At 54.3% G+C, this 17,101-nt stretch overlaps 1 protein-coding gene across 1 annotated transcript; it reads right to left on the bottom strand.

Moving 5' to 3' along the window:
* Positions 1-884: 884 nt before the first annotated feature.
* LOC119103775 (low-density lipoprotein receptor-related protein 2) lies at positions 885-3,884 on the bottom strand. The gene is made up of 2 exons (XM_037227423.1): positions 1,333-3,884; positions 885-1,212 (listed from the first exon to the last, which is right to left on the bottom strand). The coding sequence occupies exons 1-2, from the start codon at positions 3,770-3,772 to the stop codon at positions 1,022-1,024; spliced, it is 2,631 nt and encodes an 876-aa protein (XP_037083318.1). The 5' UTR covers positions 3,773-3,884; the 3' UTR covers positions 885-1,021.
* Positions 3,885-17,101: the final 13,217 nt, after the last annotated feature.

The following is a 17,101-nucleotide window of genomic DNA, read 5'->3' as shown; positions in this document are numbered from 1 at the left end:
CTTTAGCATATGTGATATCCGAAGTGCTGTATTGTTGTTAAAACGTTAATGTTAGAGTATAAGATTTGTCAAAAACTTTGGCGTAGGTACATTTCATGTGCTTTTCTGCCTCGCTTTACTTTCTTAAGTTTTCTTTTCGCCCGCCTTCTATTCATTCTCGAGATGAAAAAGAATCTCGCCGATGCAGGGGAAGCCTTTTGCCCACCGCTTTTACGCGCCGTTGCGAACCTTGCTGCTGTATGACGTGCCACTTCCACCTACAGTCTATTGCACACATTTAAACCGATATTAGATATAATAATAAAGCAATGGTAGATGCTAGTCCTGGCTTTGCGCTGGTAAATAACATGTCCTTTACCATAACAAATTTGTCATTAAGGGTTTTTTTATTATTGGATTGTTGTTTCGGCTGAGCATTTCATTCGGCGTCAGACTAGCGTGCAGATCAGTCTTTTGCCTCTCACTTTACATGACTATACTTGTGAGGGTTACTCAAAGTGTTTCAGTTCATTTAACACGTAGCGCACAGCCATGGTCTCTGCATCTGGGCTTCACTATGCAGCATTACTTGCATGCAATGCAATGCATATTGCATTGCATTACCTGCATGGGAGGAGCCTGCCAGAAGGCTGAGTGACTGAGGCCTTTGATTCCCCTGATGCAAATAAGCAACGCATGTGATATCCTGCGTAGTCCAGTTCGGTAGGCGTGCGTAGTCCAGTTCGGCAGGCGTGTGTCTGTGCGTGCCCCAATCCAGTACGTCTGACACTTGGTTTCAACAGTGGTGTTCTCAGCCTGCCGGCTGTTCGACTTGTTCTATCTCGCAGTTTCGGAACAACATACCACCTGTACATCAAGAGCTAACATACGGCTGTTATGTTTGTTTCTATTACGTGTATGTATTTCGTTTTTCATTATTCCGGCGATGCATACAATTTAAAGGAGCAAATACATGGCAACAATAATGTGCACTATTAATACATTGCATCTCTTGCGAGAGAGCATTACAGCATGCCACTCATTACGAGATGCATCCCGCCTCGTCACTTCCATTGCGGCAGTGGACGAATCCATCGCACTGAGCCAAAGCCGAAACACATATGCCGTCCCCACACGCGAACATTCCTGGACAGCCGCATTCCGACGAAGGACAAGAATGCTCGTCTTCTCCCCCAGCACAATCTCGTCTACCGTCACACTTCTGCCGAATATTTAGGCATTGGCCATCAGAGCACCGGAACTGACCGAGAAGACACCGGTCTGGATTGGGACAGCCACTTTCATCGGAACCATCCCTGCAATCTCGTCTACCGTCACACTTCCGCCGAATATTTAGGCATTGGCCATCAGAGCACCGGAACTGACCGAGAAGACAAGGTTCTGGAACAGGACAGCCGCTTTCATCGGAGCCATCCCTGCAATCTCGTCTACCGTCACACCTCTGGCGAGTATTCAGGCATTGGCCATCAGAGCACCGGAACTGACCGAGAAGACAAGGTGCTGGACCAGGACAGCCGCTTTCATCGGAGCCATCCCTGCAATCTCGCCTACCGTCACACCTCTGGCGAGTATTCAGGCATTGGCCATCAGAGCACCGGAACTGACCGAGAAGACAAGGTTCTGGAACAGGACAGCCGCTTTCATCGGAGCCATCCCTGCAATCTCGTCTACCGTCACACCTCTGGCGAGTATTCAGGCATTGGCCATCAGAGCACCGGAACTGACCGAGAAGACAAGGTGCTGGACCAGGACAGCCGCTTTCATCGGAGCCATCCCTGCAATCTCGTCTACCGTCACACCTCTGGCGAGTATTCAGGCATTGGCCATCAGAGCACCGGAACTGACCGAGAAGACACCGGTCTGGATTGGGACAGCTACTTTCATCAGAACCATCTCTGCAATCTCGCCTGCCATCACAGCGACGCCTGTAGTCAAAACAACGACCGTCGCAACCGAACTCCCCGGATCCACACTGGCTGGGACAATCTCGCTCGTCCTCCCCTCTGCTGCAGTCACTACGACCGTCACATTTCTGGCGAATATTCAGGCATTGGCCATCAGAACACCGGAACTGACCGAGAAGACAACGGTCTGGGCGGGGACAACCACTTTCATCTGAACCATCCCTGCAATCTCGTCTACCGTCACACCTCTGACGAGTATTCAGGCATTGGCCATCAGAACACCGGAACTGACCGAGAAGACAACGGTCTGGATTGGGACAGCCACTTTCATCCGAACCATCCCTGCAATCTCGTCTACCGTCACACCTCTGGCGGGGATTCAGGCAATGACCATCAGAGCACCAGAACTGACCGAGAGGACAAGGTTCTGGAACAGGACAGCCGCGTTCATCTGAACCATCCCTGCAATCTCGTCTACCGTCACACCTCTGGCGAGTATTCAGGCATTGGCCATCAGAGCACCGGAACTGACCGAGAAGACAAGGTGCTGGACCAGGACAGCCGCTTTCATCGGAGCCATCCCTGCAATCTCGTCTACCGTCACACCTCTGGCGAGTATTCAGGCATTGGCCATCAGAGCACCGGAACTGACCGAGAAGACAAGGTGCTGGACCAGGACAGCCGCTTTCATCGGAGCCATCCCTGCAATCTCGTCTACCGTCACACCTCTGGCGAGTATTCAGGCATTGGCCATCAGAGCACCGGAACTGACCGAGAAGACAAGGTGCTGGACCAGGACAGCCGCTTTCATCTGAACCATCCCTGCAATCTCGTCTACCGTCACACCTCTGGCGAGTATTCAGGCATTGGCCATCAGAGCACCGGAACTGACCGAGAAGACACCGGTCTGGATTGGAACAACCACTCTCATCAGAACCATCCCTGCAATCTCGTCTGCCATCACAGCGACGCCTGTAGTCAAAGCAACGACCGTCGCAACCGAACTCCCCGGATCCACACTGGCTGGGACAATCTCGCTCGTCCTCCCCTCTGCTGCAGTCACTACGACCGTCACATTTCTGGCGAATATTCAGGCATTGGCCATCAGAACACCGGAACTGACCGAGAAGACAACGGTCTGGATTAGGACAGCCCCTTTCATCCGAACCGTCCCTGCAATCTCGTCTACCGTCACACTTCTGCCGGATGTTCAGACACTGCCCATCGGAGCATCGGAACTGACCGAGCAGACATTGGTTGGAGCAGCCCTCCTCATCGGACCGGTCCGGGCAGTGGAACGCACCGTCACAGCGCTGCCCCAGGTCGATGCAGGTGCCGTTGCGGCAGGTGAAGTGGACGCGCGGGTCACAGGCTGGGCAGTTGACCTCGTCGGAGCCGTCATTGCAGTCACGGTAACCGTTGCAGAGGCCGCGGCGGTCTATGCATTCGCCGTTGGAGCAGCTGTAGTAATGGGCGGGGTCGCACAGGCCCGTGTCCCCGCAGTTTCGCTCGTCCGACCGGTCCAGGCAGTTGGGGAAGCCGTCGCAGAACTTCTCGCGTTCGATGCACTGGCCGTTGCTGCACTGGAAGTAGTGGGGGCCCGGGCAGCCGCCCTGACGTTTCACCGCCCGCTCGCTGCCTTTCGCCTCATCGGCGTTTGGGTCGGCAGCCTCCTCCGTGTCAGGTTCGTGGTCCGGGGCCAAGTGCGTGTCCGGCTCCTCGTCGGCTGTGTCGAGGAGGATGACGTCCTGGGCGACGACCGCGGGCGCGTGCGAATCCGGCGCCGCCTCAGCCTGCTCCTTCGGGGAACTCTCCTCCGCTGAGGCGCACGCAGCCAACAGCAGCAGTACGGCGACGCGCAGCCTCATGGCGGCCCTCTGGACGAGGACGGGCGGCCTCTGGCTGTGCAGCCGACCGCAGCTTGAGAACCGACGCCGGGACACCAGCGCTACTCCATAGAGCGAGCAACGCCTGCCGACCCGCAACGCTGACTGACTCGGACGCCGCCGGGAAGCACACTTAAATTTCCACCTGGTCTCGAGCCGCGACAACAAACAGACGGTGCGATCAAATACACACAGACGGCGACGTCCGGAGCGTGGGCCGTTTGCGACAGCCGGGCCACCCAGGCGCCGCCGCAGCCGGCCGGGGCTGGACAGCGTCGCGGTGCTCAGGCCCCCGAGGAGCTCACGGTGCTCGGCCCAGTTCCGAGCACAGTGCCTCGCGGCGATAACGGCCCACGGGCTACGTTTTCCAGATGTTTATTCCTTGAAGCGGGGTGAGCTCCCGCACTCTGACATGGTGTTCAATGGCGCGCGGTGCCGTAGCAGCATCAACTGCCGGATGAGGCTGCAGTGGTGTGGCTGCGCTTGCTTAGCTTGTGTGACTGCATGCTGGGCTGTTCAGCGCTGGTGAGCCGGCGAGTTCAAAGACAAGTGAAACATTTAAGCGCGTTGCTCTAATGAAATAACAAGATACCCGCGTGCCTTGATTTTGTCAGATAGCCACCTTCTCTTCCGCTCACGGGGCCACGAACTTTGCACCTAATTATCATTTTCACACGACAAATTAAAGCGATCGCCAGAAAGGTCACCGCATGCCTACCCAAAATCGTCGCAGCCTGCCATCTTTTCCCTGCGAGCTTTGCCAAAAGCGAACTGCTTGATGCGTTTATTCAGGTCAACCTCCTTGTACGCAATCAAATTATTCTGTCCATCGCTGATTTAGATCGTGTTTTGTATTATTTGAAAAGGCAAACTGACTGATGCATTTCGAGTTCACTCAGATGTGTGCAATACAGTTTTCATGTTCGTTGTCGATTGACACAGTGTTGTACTGTATAATTTGACTCAAAGTGAGTCAAGAATTTTCTTCTGGCACACGTGTAGCTCACGTGTGTAAACTGTGCGTGCCGGCAGTAGCTACTCCAGTTCATGGTCTGAAAGGTAACGGTAGCATATTACCGGTTATCTGAATGAAAACACACCATGAAAATGGTTGCGTAGGGTTCCAGGTCTTGCAATAGGGAGCTATCATCTGGCAGTTTAGGTGTACGTGGCATCATTTTAAGATGTGTCATTCACCTCATTCGGCATCATTTTAATATGTGTATGGTCGTAAATGGTTTAACCATGCACGCAAGCAATCGTACAAGCGCGCACGGTGAACGCGACCATATATTTGGCAAGGCCAGTCATTCGGAATGAGACAAATGCAGCCTCAGAGCATCTCCACGCCGCCATATTGTTTAACCTTGTGTATCTTAGAAAGCTTGCCACATTATTATTCATTTATTAAGCTCATGCCTATTATCGCATACAATGGGAACAACGTTGTGCGGGACACGAACGGGAAAGACCTTGTGTGGGACACGAGCGGGAACGCCCTTGTGTGAGACACGAACGGGAACGACCTTAGGTGGACACGAACGGGGACAAACTTGTGTGGGGCACGAACGGGAACGACCTTGTGTGGGACACGAACGGCTGCGACCTTGTGTGGGACGCCTGAAGGACCGGGATGCAAGCAGACTTCACGAACATCCGGTAGCGGGGCGACAACCGGGTTTTGATGGCGTGTATAAGCAGGTACAAGGGAACAAGCTTCTTGCTATGATGCATACAGCCTTGACCATCTCGAAGGTCTCTGAGTGCCGGATGAGGAAAGGTGGGCTTGTATGCACAGCGATTGAGTGTGCCCGTTGCAAATAGCGTGTGGGGTAAGATTCTGGGTAGACCGGAAGAAAGGACCGTGTACCGATGACTAACGCATGGGAAACATTGGCGGCACCAGATTAATCCATAAGTAATCCGTGTAGACCTTGGAATGTTTGCTTCTCATGGCTGGCCCTTCCGCATCTCACGCTCCCCCCCCCCCCTCTCACCCCTTCCCCTCTTCCTCTCTCTCCCCCACTCCCTCCGATATTCCCTCTCCTTCTCATTCTCACTCTCCCTCTCCGCTCTTTCTATTTCTTTCTCTCCGCCCCTCCCGTTCTCCCTGTCCTCTCTCGGCAGCCGTACCAGCCAGCCGAACAGCCGGCCGTTGATTGCCGTAATCCGTTGGTCGCGTAGCATGACCCGCGCCATTTAGAGTCGCGCCGTATTGTGCGCGGCCCTCGTCGCCTGCCGCGCCACCGCCCGTCACGCCCGCGCAGCGTCACCTGCCGCACCGTCGCGGCGCGGGCGGTACCCGACTCAGGGGCATGTGGGGATCGAGCTGAGGATAGCTGATGCTGGAGACCTGGCGCTGTTGTGCGGTGGCCGGCGGGAGTGGCAGTATTGGAGACCTGGCGCTGTTGTGCGGTAGCCGGCGGGAGTGGCAGTATTGGGGACCTGGCGCTGTTGTGCGGTGGCCGGCGGGAGTGGCAATATTGGAGACATGGCGCTGTCGCTCGGTAGCCGGCGGGAGTGGCAATATTGGAGACCTGGCGCTGTCGTGCGGTAGACGGCGGGAGTGGCAATATTGGAGACCTGGCGCTGTCGTGCGGTAGCCGGCGGGAGTGGCAGTATTGGAGACCTGGCGCTGTCGTGCGGTAGACGGTGGGAGTGGCAATATTGGAGACCTGGCGCTGTCGTGCGGTAGCCGACGGGAGTGGCAGTATTGGAGACCTGGCGCTGTCGTGCGGTAGCCGGCGGGAGTGGCAATATTGGAGACATGGCGCTGCTGTGCGGCAGCCGGCGGGAGTGGCAGTATTGGAGACCTGGCACTGTTGTGCGGTAGCCGGCGGGGTGGCAATATTGGAGACCTGGCGCTGTCGTGCGGTAGACGGGGGGAGTGGCAATATTGGAGACCTGGCGCTGTCGTGCGGTAGCCGACGGGAGTGGCAGTATTGGAGACCTGGCGCTGTCGTGCGGTAGCCGGCGGGAGTGGCAATATTGGAGACCTGGCGCTGTCGTGCGGTAGACGGTGGGAGTGGCAATATTGGAGACCTGGCGCTGTTGTGCAGTAGCCGGCGGGAGTGGCAGTATTGGAGACCTGGCGCTGTCGTGCGGTAGACGGTGGGAGTGGCAATATTGGAGACCTGGCGCTGTCGTGCGGTAGCCGACGGGAGTGACAGTATTGGAGACCTGGCGCTGTCGTGCGGTAGCCGGCGGGAGTGGCAATATTGGAGACATGGCGCTGTCGTGCGGTAGCCGGCGGGAGTGGCAATATTGGAGACCTGGCGCTGCTGTGCGGTAGCCGGCGGGAGTGGCAGTATTGGAGACCTGGCGCTGTTGTGCGGTAGCCGACGGGGGTGGCAATATTGGAGACCTGGCGCTGTTGTGCGGTAGACGGCGGGAGTGGCAGTATTGGAGACCTGGCGCTGTTGTGCGGTAGCCGACGGGAGTGACAGTATTGGAGACATGGCGCTGTTGTGCGGTAGCCGGCGTGAGTGGCAATATTGGAGACCTGGCGCTGTCGTGCGGTAGACGGTGGGAGTGGCAATATTGGAGACCTGGCGCTGTTGTGCGGTAGCCGACGGGAGTGGCAATATTGGAGACCTAGCGCTGTCGTGCGGTAGCCGGCGGGAGTGGCAATGGACCACGCAAAAACACAGCTCCGGTACACTGAAACATCTCGTCATCACCACAACCCGCAACCAGCCCCTTGCACAGCACCTCCATCTACCTCTCCTACATCATCATGCACATCCAACATTGAAAGAACGTGTCACACACAGCACTGCACGATTCACTAGGGGCGTGCTCGCGTGGTGGTTCACATGGTCACGTGACCCCGTCATAAAATGTGTTGCATGCATTGGCATCTATGTAAATGCACTTTGATGATAGGAGCCAAGCAGATGCACAAATTCAAACAGTTGGAAGACATGCGATATCGCTCAGTCTTTTTCAGTGAAAACGTTTTAGTTGCGCCCCGCCCCTTTTTACCTTCCTGCGTACACCCTGCAATGAACAAGGTCCCTCTGTTTCTATCTCCGCTTTTTGGCAACGCATTTTCACTCTGTGAGACAGCTTTGAGCACTGCACAAGTCAGTCTAAAAGAGCCTAGATTAGTTTTTGCATATTGATCGGTGAATATAAACCAGAGGAGCGCGAAGGCTGGGCCATATTACACCACATATTTATTTGTCTGGTGTAATGAATCGAACGACGTCAAAAAATCTTAAAGCACTGTTGTATTGCGAATAATTTGTTTCCTACGCACTAGACATTGACGTCTGCACAAGCTGTTTTCATACCGCTCGAGTGAGCACTTTGCTTGGATCAGACTTGATCAGACTGCCAGTGCGGGCATGCTGTTCTAACCCGCCGCGGCAATGCGGCGCGAAAGGACGAGATAACAATAATGATAGTGGTTGGCCGAGTCTCTCAAATGTAGACTCCAATTACACTGACTATCTGTCCTGATGACGTGATGTCTATGGTTGTAACGATCACGGGACAAACGACGGCGACACAGGGCGCTTACCACACCAAAGTCAGCCTTTGTCAGCCAGTCCTTTTACATGCCGCCAGGACAGCTCTGCTCACAAAACGAACCCATCAATTACCCGTTATTCATGGATGGTGGTCGGAAAAAAAGACTTCCATTGTTTATGTCGCACGCTTCCCAGTGGGGGACATTTAATGCATTTCTGATGAAGCCTGGAGATGGTGTGAAAGGTTTTCGGGGCGTCGACCGCGTCGCTTTGAGCTCCCGCCCGACATCTGTGGCGGGGTGGCCTGGAGATGGAAATGAGCTCCGCCTCTGTACGGGGCGATCGCCGGTTGTCGATGTTATGAAGAGAAATGACCCACCGACCGCCGCCAGCTTTTCATTAAAGTGCGGATTATATGGTCGCTCTGCAAACAGCAGGGGGAGCGAACGCAATATTTGCGGCCCGCTGCATTGCTGAAATTCTTCCAGGGGTGCCTTTAACTTTAAGCTGTTGCCATTTAGTGTGTTGTCACGCTTGTCTAGCCTATGCCTTATTGCGTTCCACCCTTACCTATATGTGGCACTGGCCATGCCTTAAGGCTTGAAACTCAAGCAAATACATGGCTATTGTGAAAATGAAGCTGCATTGTATTGTATATGTCAGTGAGCCCGCAAATATGGCATGGAATGAGGATAAGGCCTAAAAGATTGCGTAAGCATACAACACAAAGAAAGGGACTTACCGAGATTAAGGAGCAGCAGCGTGGAGCACGTTAGCCATTTGGGCGCCACGATGGAACAAGTCAGCCATTTGGGCGCCACCATGGAACACGTCAGCCACTAGGCGCCACTATGAAACGCGTCAGCCACTAGGCGCCACGATGGAACACGTCTGCCGCTGGCCGCCACGATGGAACACGTCAGCCACTGGCCGCCACGATGGAACACGTCAGCCACTGGCCGCCACGATGGAACACGTCAGCCACTGGGCGCCACGATGGAACACCTTCCTGGGAAAAGAAGGAAAATGACAAGACAGAAGGGCCAATTACAAAACACGCTCATGTACACGACATCACATGATATGCAGTTCATTCCGTTCCGCAGGATTCTTTTTTATCAGATTTGTACTTCTGCTTTCCAAAGCGGAGTTTATAGCAAAGCTTTTGTAGTACCATGCAACTGTAGTCCGAAGCTGTCGTTCTGTTTCCAGCAGAAATGTCTGCTTTGTCCGTCCCGATATCTCACTTGGTAAGAGCGCCTGTCTTCCGATCTTCCCACCTTAAGTAGGGTAAGTTTGAGTCAACTTTGGCGTTCGCCGTTTACCATTGAAGGTATCGGCTGCGACCGGTGGTAGCGGTCGCGCTAAAGGTCAGGTGACGTAAGAGGGCAGGACAGAATGTGCCGAGCGTTGCGGTGCGGTAAACTTCCACCACAAATTTTTGCCGTCGACCTGTGATTGCCCGATCGGATGTTAGTAGTATTAGTATAAGGTCACAAACGAGAACCACTTATCGTGAGGTAGGACCCCAGAAATTCGTTCTAGGTTCGAAATTTGAGAAAGGTTCGAACCGAATATAAAAATGCATGCCTCAAGAAGTTGTGTTTCGCACATCATAACTTAAAAGATGTAGATATAAAAGCGTCCGTTTTGATATTTGACGACATTCTGAGGTATACATTTGGCGAATATTTTCTCAGTATTTCCTACTAACATGGATCATTCAACATCAGTCAGTAAGTTGTGGTCATTAGTTATTGCGGACATGCAGTTCTGACGAGGACAGTGCATTCCGTAAGCGGGCACAATCAAACGCACAGAAACACATCGCACTCAGACACCAGTGAACTTTACCAGACATTTACAGTCATCATGGGCCACTAGACAACCGGCATTCGATAGTTCTCAATTGTCACCAAAGCTGACATTTGAGGTGACAACCTCACCTCAGCTGACAAATGTCATGTCTGCGATGATCTGGTCCGAAGCCATCGGCATTGAGAAGGGCATCATAAGCTTGATGGTTGGATGGAGCACAGAATATGTTTATTGAAAGAGAAAGGCAGTGCACAAGGCTATAGCGCATATTTCGAATAATAGTGACAGAATTAAGTACAAAGGAAATAGTACATGTTTTTAACAGAAATAATCTGAGGCTTTTGACTAGATGGATTTCTGAGATAAGAGCTCACACTAAGCAACGCTTGTTGTATAAGCTCTGACCCATACCGTCCGATCACGCGATTTCAACTCAAAAGTAGAATTTGGGGGCAAGAGCTTAACGTGCCACAATGTCCGGCACGGTCCGCCCTACCCTCCAACGTCAACTGACGTTAAGCGCGACCGCTGCCACCGGCCTCAGGCCACAGCTGCCAAGGGTACATAGCGAGCACCTAAAGCGACTCGAACTCACCCCCGCCCCCTTCCCCCACCCATCCCGCCGCGAGTGGGTAGATCGAAGGGCATGCGCTTTATTTAACTGACTCATCAGGACCATATTTCTTTCGCACTTTCAAGTTTTGAGACACCGACAAGGAACTTAGGTGCATTATGACGTCTAATCGTTCATATTCGCATTGCATCCTTCGAAAATTTCTGCCACTGTTGAGAGCAATATGTATATGTCTGAGCAAAAAGATCAAACAGCTTGATTTTATTGCAACAGAACAAGTGCTTAACCTACGAAAGAGCGTATTGCCTCTCGCGTGTGGTTGCTGTTAATGCCGAAAGAGCCATCAGCATCTTAAGGTTTACTGTTATAAACCACCAAGGGCACATACATGATTCCAATGTACGTGCTCTTGGTGGCCTCTTCAATGAAAATCCCGTTTGATGTAAAGGCCGGCAATTTTGAGAACGTCAGGTCTTGTATCTGAGTATCGTGGCATCGTTCTATCAGGATAAACACTCATATCATGTGTATGGCCAAGTCCTCTCACGCTTTCAGAAAAATTTGCTACCTTTTTACAGACGGTGCGATGAGTTTAACGTCATTTGCGTGCATGAAGTGGTAAACCAGCCTACCTCATGCACAATATCCCATCCCACATGAGCTCCACGATGTGTTCAAATCATCCACGTTTACATTGAACAGATGTGACGACGATACTCTTCCTTGCCTGACTCCCTGCCTGACAGACAGAACATATCTGACGGTACAGAACCTCTTTCAACAGACACACTTGTATTGTTTCGCGTACGGCTTCCAAAGCAAGGCCAGCAGCGTCCTAAATGTAAATATATGGTGTAAGTATTCGGCTGGATTATGACAACGTGTTTTTAGCAAGGAAGCAGCTGTAACAGTACCAGAGTCCATATAAAATGAGCCAACACTCTGCAGCGAAAGTTTTGATAAAGCTTAGAACCAACAGCCAGCTGTTGGTAGTGGTACAGAACCAGTGTCATGGCATGCCTTATTTACTCGTATTTTCACGGTCCATCGATTACCAACCAATACCTACCTGGCAATGTGAATTTTACAAAATAACTGGCCAAGCCAACAGGCTTATGTCAGCCGAGGTGAACACCCGTTAAGAGCCGCTGCGGTGATGTAATTCGCCCCACACGCGATGCAGGAGCGTGTCGGGCTGGATACGTCGACCCCGTCTCTGCCTCCCCCCGGATTAGTCCGGTGGCGGATCGGTGGGCGGCCGGCGGCGGCGGGGCGTGACATTCCGGTGTCACGGGCCTGCCCCCGGGCATGCGTCCGTGTCAGGCGGCGGTGCCGGCCGACACGCACCGCGCGACAACAGACAGCGCCGCTGTCACCGGCCGTTGGCCCACGGCCGACCGCCGCCAGAAGCGCACCCAGCGAGGCGATCTGGGAGAGCTGTTTCAACATCTGCAGGGGCGCGACCAGCCTGGCGTTCTGGTGGGGGATGACGGACTTAAGTCGTCTGGGGGTGGGTGGGTGGGGGGGGGACGAACTTCGGTAGTCTGGGGGCGGGTGGGTGGGTGGGAGATGACGGACTTCAGTCGTCTGGCGGTGGGTGCGGGTGGGGGATAACGAACTTCGGTCGTCTGGGGGTGGGCGTGGGGTGGGGGGGGGGGGGACTTCGGAACTGCGGTCCCCAGACGTCACGCCGGACTTCCTGTGACGTCTCTGCTGCCTACTTATGTCGATCAAACACACCGGCAGCAGCTACCATCGACCGGCAGCAGATGGCTCCCGCTTCAGAACGCAGCTGAGACATCAGGACTCTTAATCGCGATCACAACGCCTGTCCGGATTTCTCTGGGCCATTATGGACAGCTCAGCAGGATTTGGGTCCTGCCACGACGCATCCTTCCAGGGCAGTCTCCCGCGCCGTGAATGCTCCCACGTGTCTCTGGTTGGTATTTGCTGAGATCTCGACATGCCGATGCAGTGGGTTGGAGCTAGAATGGCTTCCCAATCCTTGACTTCCTCCAATGAATGCGAGTCCGAGGGTCTCTGTCGTCACGGTTTTAATGATATCCGTCGTGTTGGGACGGGGGAAACACTTGCGTCGTGCCCGGGATTCGAACCGGGGTCCCTGTGAGTAACCCCGCGTAGATTGCGCGATAAACGCCAGCGGGCACGATGGGCTATATTCGAGCCTGCGGTGGAGCCGTTTTCCGGTTCGCCCCGTTGACTTTGGCGAGCCTGGAGCCGAACGCTCCCGTTCATCAGCCGGGTGCTCATCACTTGTGGGACGACTGCCGATCACATAGCGCCACGCCACAGTTTCCATTCATCATCGGCTATCATGAGATCTGTGACGGTGGGCAGGGCGGCAGGCCCACTCTGCCATTTATCTGCGCAGCTTATGGGCTCGACAACGGTCAACGGCTGCTCCCCTGACCCTTTCATGACCGGACGGTGACCCGGTCCGACCCCAGAGGCGAGTGACCTTGAGCGCTTCATCAAAACCTCCGCACCTCATCATAATGCGTTGGCCCTCAAAGGAACTTGCCATGTGGCGGTGGTTAACAGCCCCAGCCTTCGTTGGGGCATTGTAGTTTTGGCTTTGCTGCGTCTCCTAACGACGCTAATCGCCACGTGCTGCACGCTCTTGCAGCGGCTCCATGTGGAGGCCTATTCACGTGAGCCAGTAAGCGCAGAATCACGTGCTTACATTCTCAAAAATAGTCGCTGCCTATGGTCGTGAGGATGGGCTTGCAGTTTGCTGATGAACGATCGCGGACAACAATAAGTGGACCGGCAGTCGGGCGGCGATGTTGCTTAAGCCTGGCGACAGAAGCGGGGCGCAGATGGCGCTGTCTGCACACCGCGCACGACCTGTGGAATTTGGGCCATTCGGAGCGGCGCTGTAGCCCCGCTCAAAGGAGAGGGGGCAGCGCCGCGACAGGCATCACTCAGGAGCGGCGTCTGGACGGGTTGTGGCCCTCTCACGCTCAGATTGGATTGGGTCGATCTCCATTGACCAATTATCCGGCCCGGCGGCGTTTCTCGGACCATCGTAATCCGCTTAGCATTCTCGCCGTACCGCCCGTCGCCCACTCCGGCAGAGTTTATCATGCGGCCGCGGCAGGGACGGCTTTTGTTGGAGTAACGCTCACAACGTGACCCGGGCGGCGAGCGAAGACTTAGCGACGCGGCGCGCCGGCTGAGAGCGTGCTGTTCCGACCAGCCGACACAATAACTGCTTTTAACAGATCAGACCCTGATCGGATTAGGGAGCGGGGGCGGATTGTCGGACCTCTGCCGGCGGGGGCGGATGGCGCCCGGGGCAGCTGCGCGGGGCGCGTGTACTTACGTGATGGGTGTGCACCTGGCGACAGCCGGTCTCAGCGCTAAATACGTACCTACAGTGGAGGAATTTTGGGGGATGTCGGTACGTATCCAGAGTATCACACACACACACACACACACACACACACACACACACACACACACACACATATATATATATATATATATATATATATATATATATATATATATATATATATATATATATACGATCGACGACGTACCACACACTGGCAACTTGAGTTCTGAAGTACGCTCATCGGCATCTCATATATATTTTTGATTGATTTTATGAGTCAAACATTACACAGTTTTGCATTGTACACCAACCTACCAGAAACGGTGAAAGTGACGGCCCAAGAGTACGGCTGCATCCCAAAAGCAGGCCATCCACTCGCGGCGCTCGGCATGTCTTGATGTCCCGCATATTAATAACGCTTTCGTCCACTCGAAACACATACTCATCGACTGAGGCATTTTTGCGTGCGTTGATGATCGACGACGGAAATAATGCCATGGATGTGGTCATAAGCCACGCCAGACGATCAGGCCAAACGTAGAGCGGACACTGGAAAACGCGGGACCGTACTTTACCTCAAGATCGCTGATTGCTCTTCAAGCGCCTGGTCGTATTGGCACAAGCTGTACAAGCTGTACAACAAGCACAGACAGACACACCTAGAGTGTAGAGACCCTCTAAAAAAGAAGCACTCCTTGCGTTTGAGTACCTTGGTAGATGAACGCATATGGCGTCGGACAATAGTGTAGAATCCTCCGAGCAAATATTAAGTGCCCGAGGCCATTGCAGTGGGCCCCTGAGGGATCAAGAATGTCAGGGCAGTCTTACAGAAAGAACCCCGACTGAACTGAAGGGTCCTCCACAAATGAGATCAAAGGGAAAGAGCCCTAGGTCAATGCCAAGGGCCTCTGAGCATCAAGCGCCCCGATACGTCAATTTATAGGGGCCGCAGCAGAAGCACATGGCTCTCGGAGCACGTAGAAAGGACCCGGGACCAATGTTAAGGGTTCATAAGCAGCCGAGAGCACCCCGGCAGGTTAGCATATGAGGCCCTCGGCCATATCGCATCAAGCCTTTTGGAAGAATAGGAAGATTCCGTAGAGGGCCCCCGATCGATCAAAACTTATACGGCATGTTAGAAGACAGGGTCCAACAACAGCGTAAAGCCCTCCGAGCAAATGTAAGGTGATTAAGGGAAACGTGGAAGGCTCCTTGTAAGGCCTCTGGACGGCGTATTGAGTCTCGAAATTTTCCCAACCACCACGTTCTCGATCAGCGGAGAATTGTTTTTGTCTGCTCACGGGGCCTTCACTTTCGCTTGCGACTGTTCTTGGTCACCTGGAGACCCAAACACGTCCGATTTTGTTGTGCTTATGTTAAAAATTGTGTCCATTTGGTCGGTTATTGGCCCTTCGGGGCACAAGGGGACATGCCCCCCCCCCTTGCCCCCTCTCTGGATCCGCCACGGTCGCCAGGTATTTAGTGCACTAAATACCTGCTGCATATCTCTTCGGCTCCAGGAGCTGAACTATTACTGGGGGGCCATAATCGCTGTGGCCAAGCCCAAATCACTTGCCAAAGATGATTGCCAATTCTGCTTGTCAAAGGCTCGCTCGAGCTTTGAAGTCTACTGAAGTGGATGTTCACAAGCAGAACCGTCGGGCGGATGGAGACTCCCTGCCAGCTGCAGAGACCACCCAGGAGAGCCGTCGGCCTGAAAACAATATTCGTCAGAACACCCCTCAATGCATCGGCGCAAATTAGAATCAGCTTTGAGATCCGCTGTGGAGCCGACGCCTCGCCGTCCGCCCAGTGTTGCTCCAGAGTGTCCTGCATACCAGGCGAGGGTCGGCCCGGCGGCACCGACGGGTGACGGACGGCTCATCGAACGCCATGCTGACGGGACGGCGGCGGGCGGCCAACACTGACAAGAGCCCGTCCTGTCAGATCCCCGTGACCAATGGGTGAGGCTTAAGCAGGCGTTCGAAGCCGGACTGCCTGCCAAGAATTCCTTCCGACTGGCTGAGGATTTCAGTGCGAGTCAGACCGTAACAAAAGCACACTAAAACGTCCGTTCGCATCATCGGATGAGGCGTCGGCGGACTATTTCCCCGAACTGACTCAGCGGCTTGACCACAGAGACAAGATGAGCTCATCACCTTTGACGCGGCCCCAGACCGCATTGCCACTACTGACGGGCGGCTCCGCCAGTTGCCCACTGTTTGCTGGCCGTTAATCGGCGCTTTCTTAACACTCGTCTCGCCAGCTTCGGCTTCACGTCCGGTGGCATATGCATGCGTGGAACTCGAGACGTACCACAGAGCACTTGCCCACGCGGCGCCTCGGGCGAAACGTAGACCAAGAACCCAGCACTCGCCGGCGCCGCGACCCCGCGTGACCTCGTGGCCTGCGGGCGTGGTGCGCTGGTCAGCGGCCAGAGGCGCGGCCAGCCCAGATTAGATTGGCATGCGGTGCGGGCCGGAACGCGGCCGGCGACACGCGCGGCGCGCGGGCGGTGATATCGGCGCAGCGGCTCGGCGGGCGTAACGCTGCGGCTGGCGGCGCACCGCTGTTCGCGCCGCATACGCCGAATTCAGGAGGCCGCGCTCCTTCCGACTGGCAGTGATATGACGCAGGGCGCGCACCGCCAGGGGATGGAGGTGGACTTCCTGAGACGGCCCAGTCCAGATCGTCCCGCACGAGTTTTTACAATAGGCATTTGTTTTTAATTTCTTAATTTAGATTAGGTAATGCTTGTCAGGGCTAACTAATGAGGATAACTTCACATTCGAATCTCCGGGAAATTGTCAGTGTTTCCACCTTGAACCGGTTTTTGTGTTGATTTCGAAAATGTTGGCATCCTCTGCCTATTACCTCCAGGTTACTGGCGCAAGCCACTTGCTGTTCATACCAACACCAGAACCGTACGTTTCTAGTATTCATTCTAACAGTGCTGGAATGCTGCCTAGCGACAGTGGAGGGGAATGCTGTCTGACGAGAGTGAAGTGGCGGTGGAGCGTCACCCATGCACCGGGGAACGCTCGAGAACTGGCAGCCGGCCGACCACCAGTGCGCTCGCCTCG

The sequence above is a fragment of the Pollicipes pollicipes genome, unplaced genomic scaffold (genome assembly GCF_011947565.3).
Source record: "Pollicipes pollicipes isolate AB1234 unplaced genomic scaffold, Ppol_2.1 Scaffold_5724;HRSCAF=6776_pilon_pilon_pilon, whole genome shotgun sequence".
Lineage (NCBI taxonomy): Eukaryota > Metazoa > Arthropoda > Thecostraca > Pollicipedomorpha > Pollicipedidae > Pollicipes > Pollicipes pollicipes.
The sequence above is the reverse complement of the archived record's forward strand: the minus strand, read 5'-3'. Positions and strand labels throughout refer to the sequence as shown.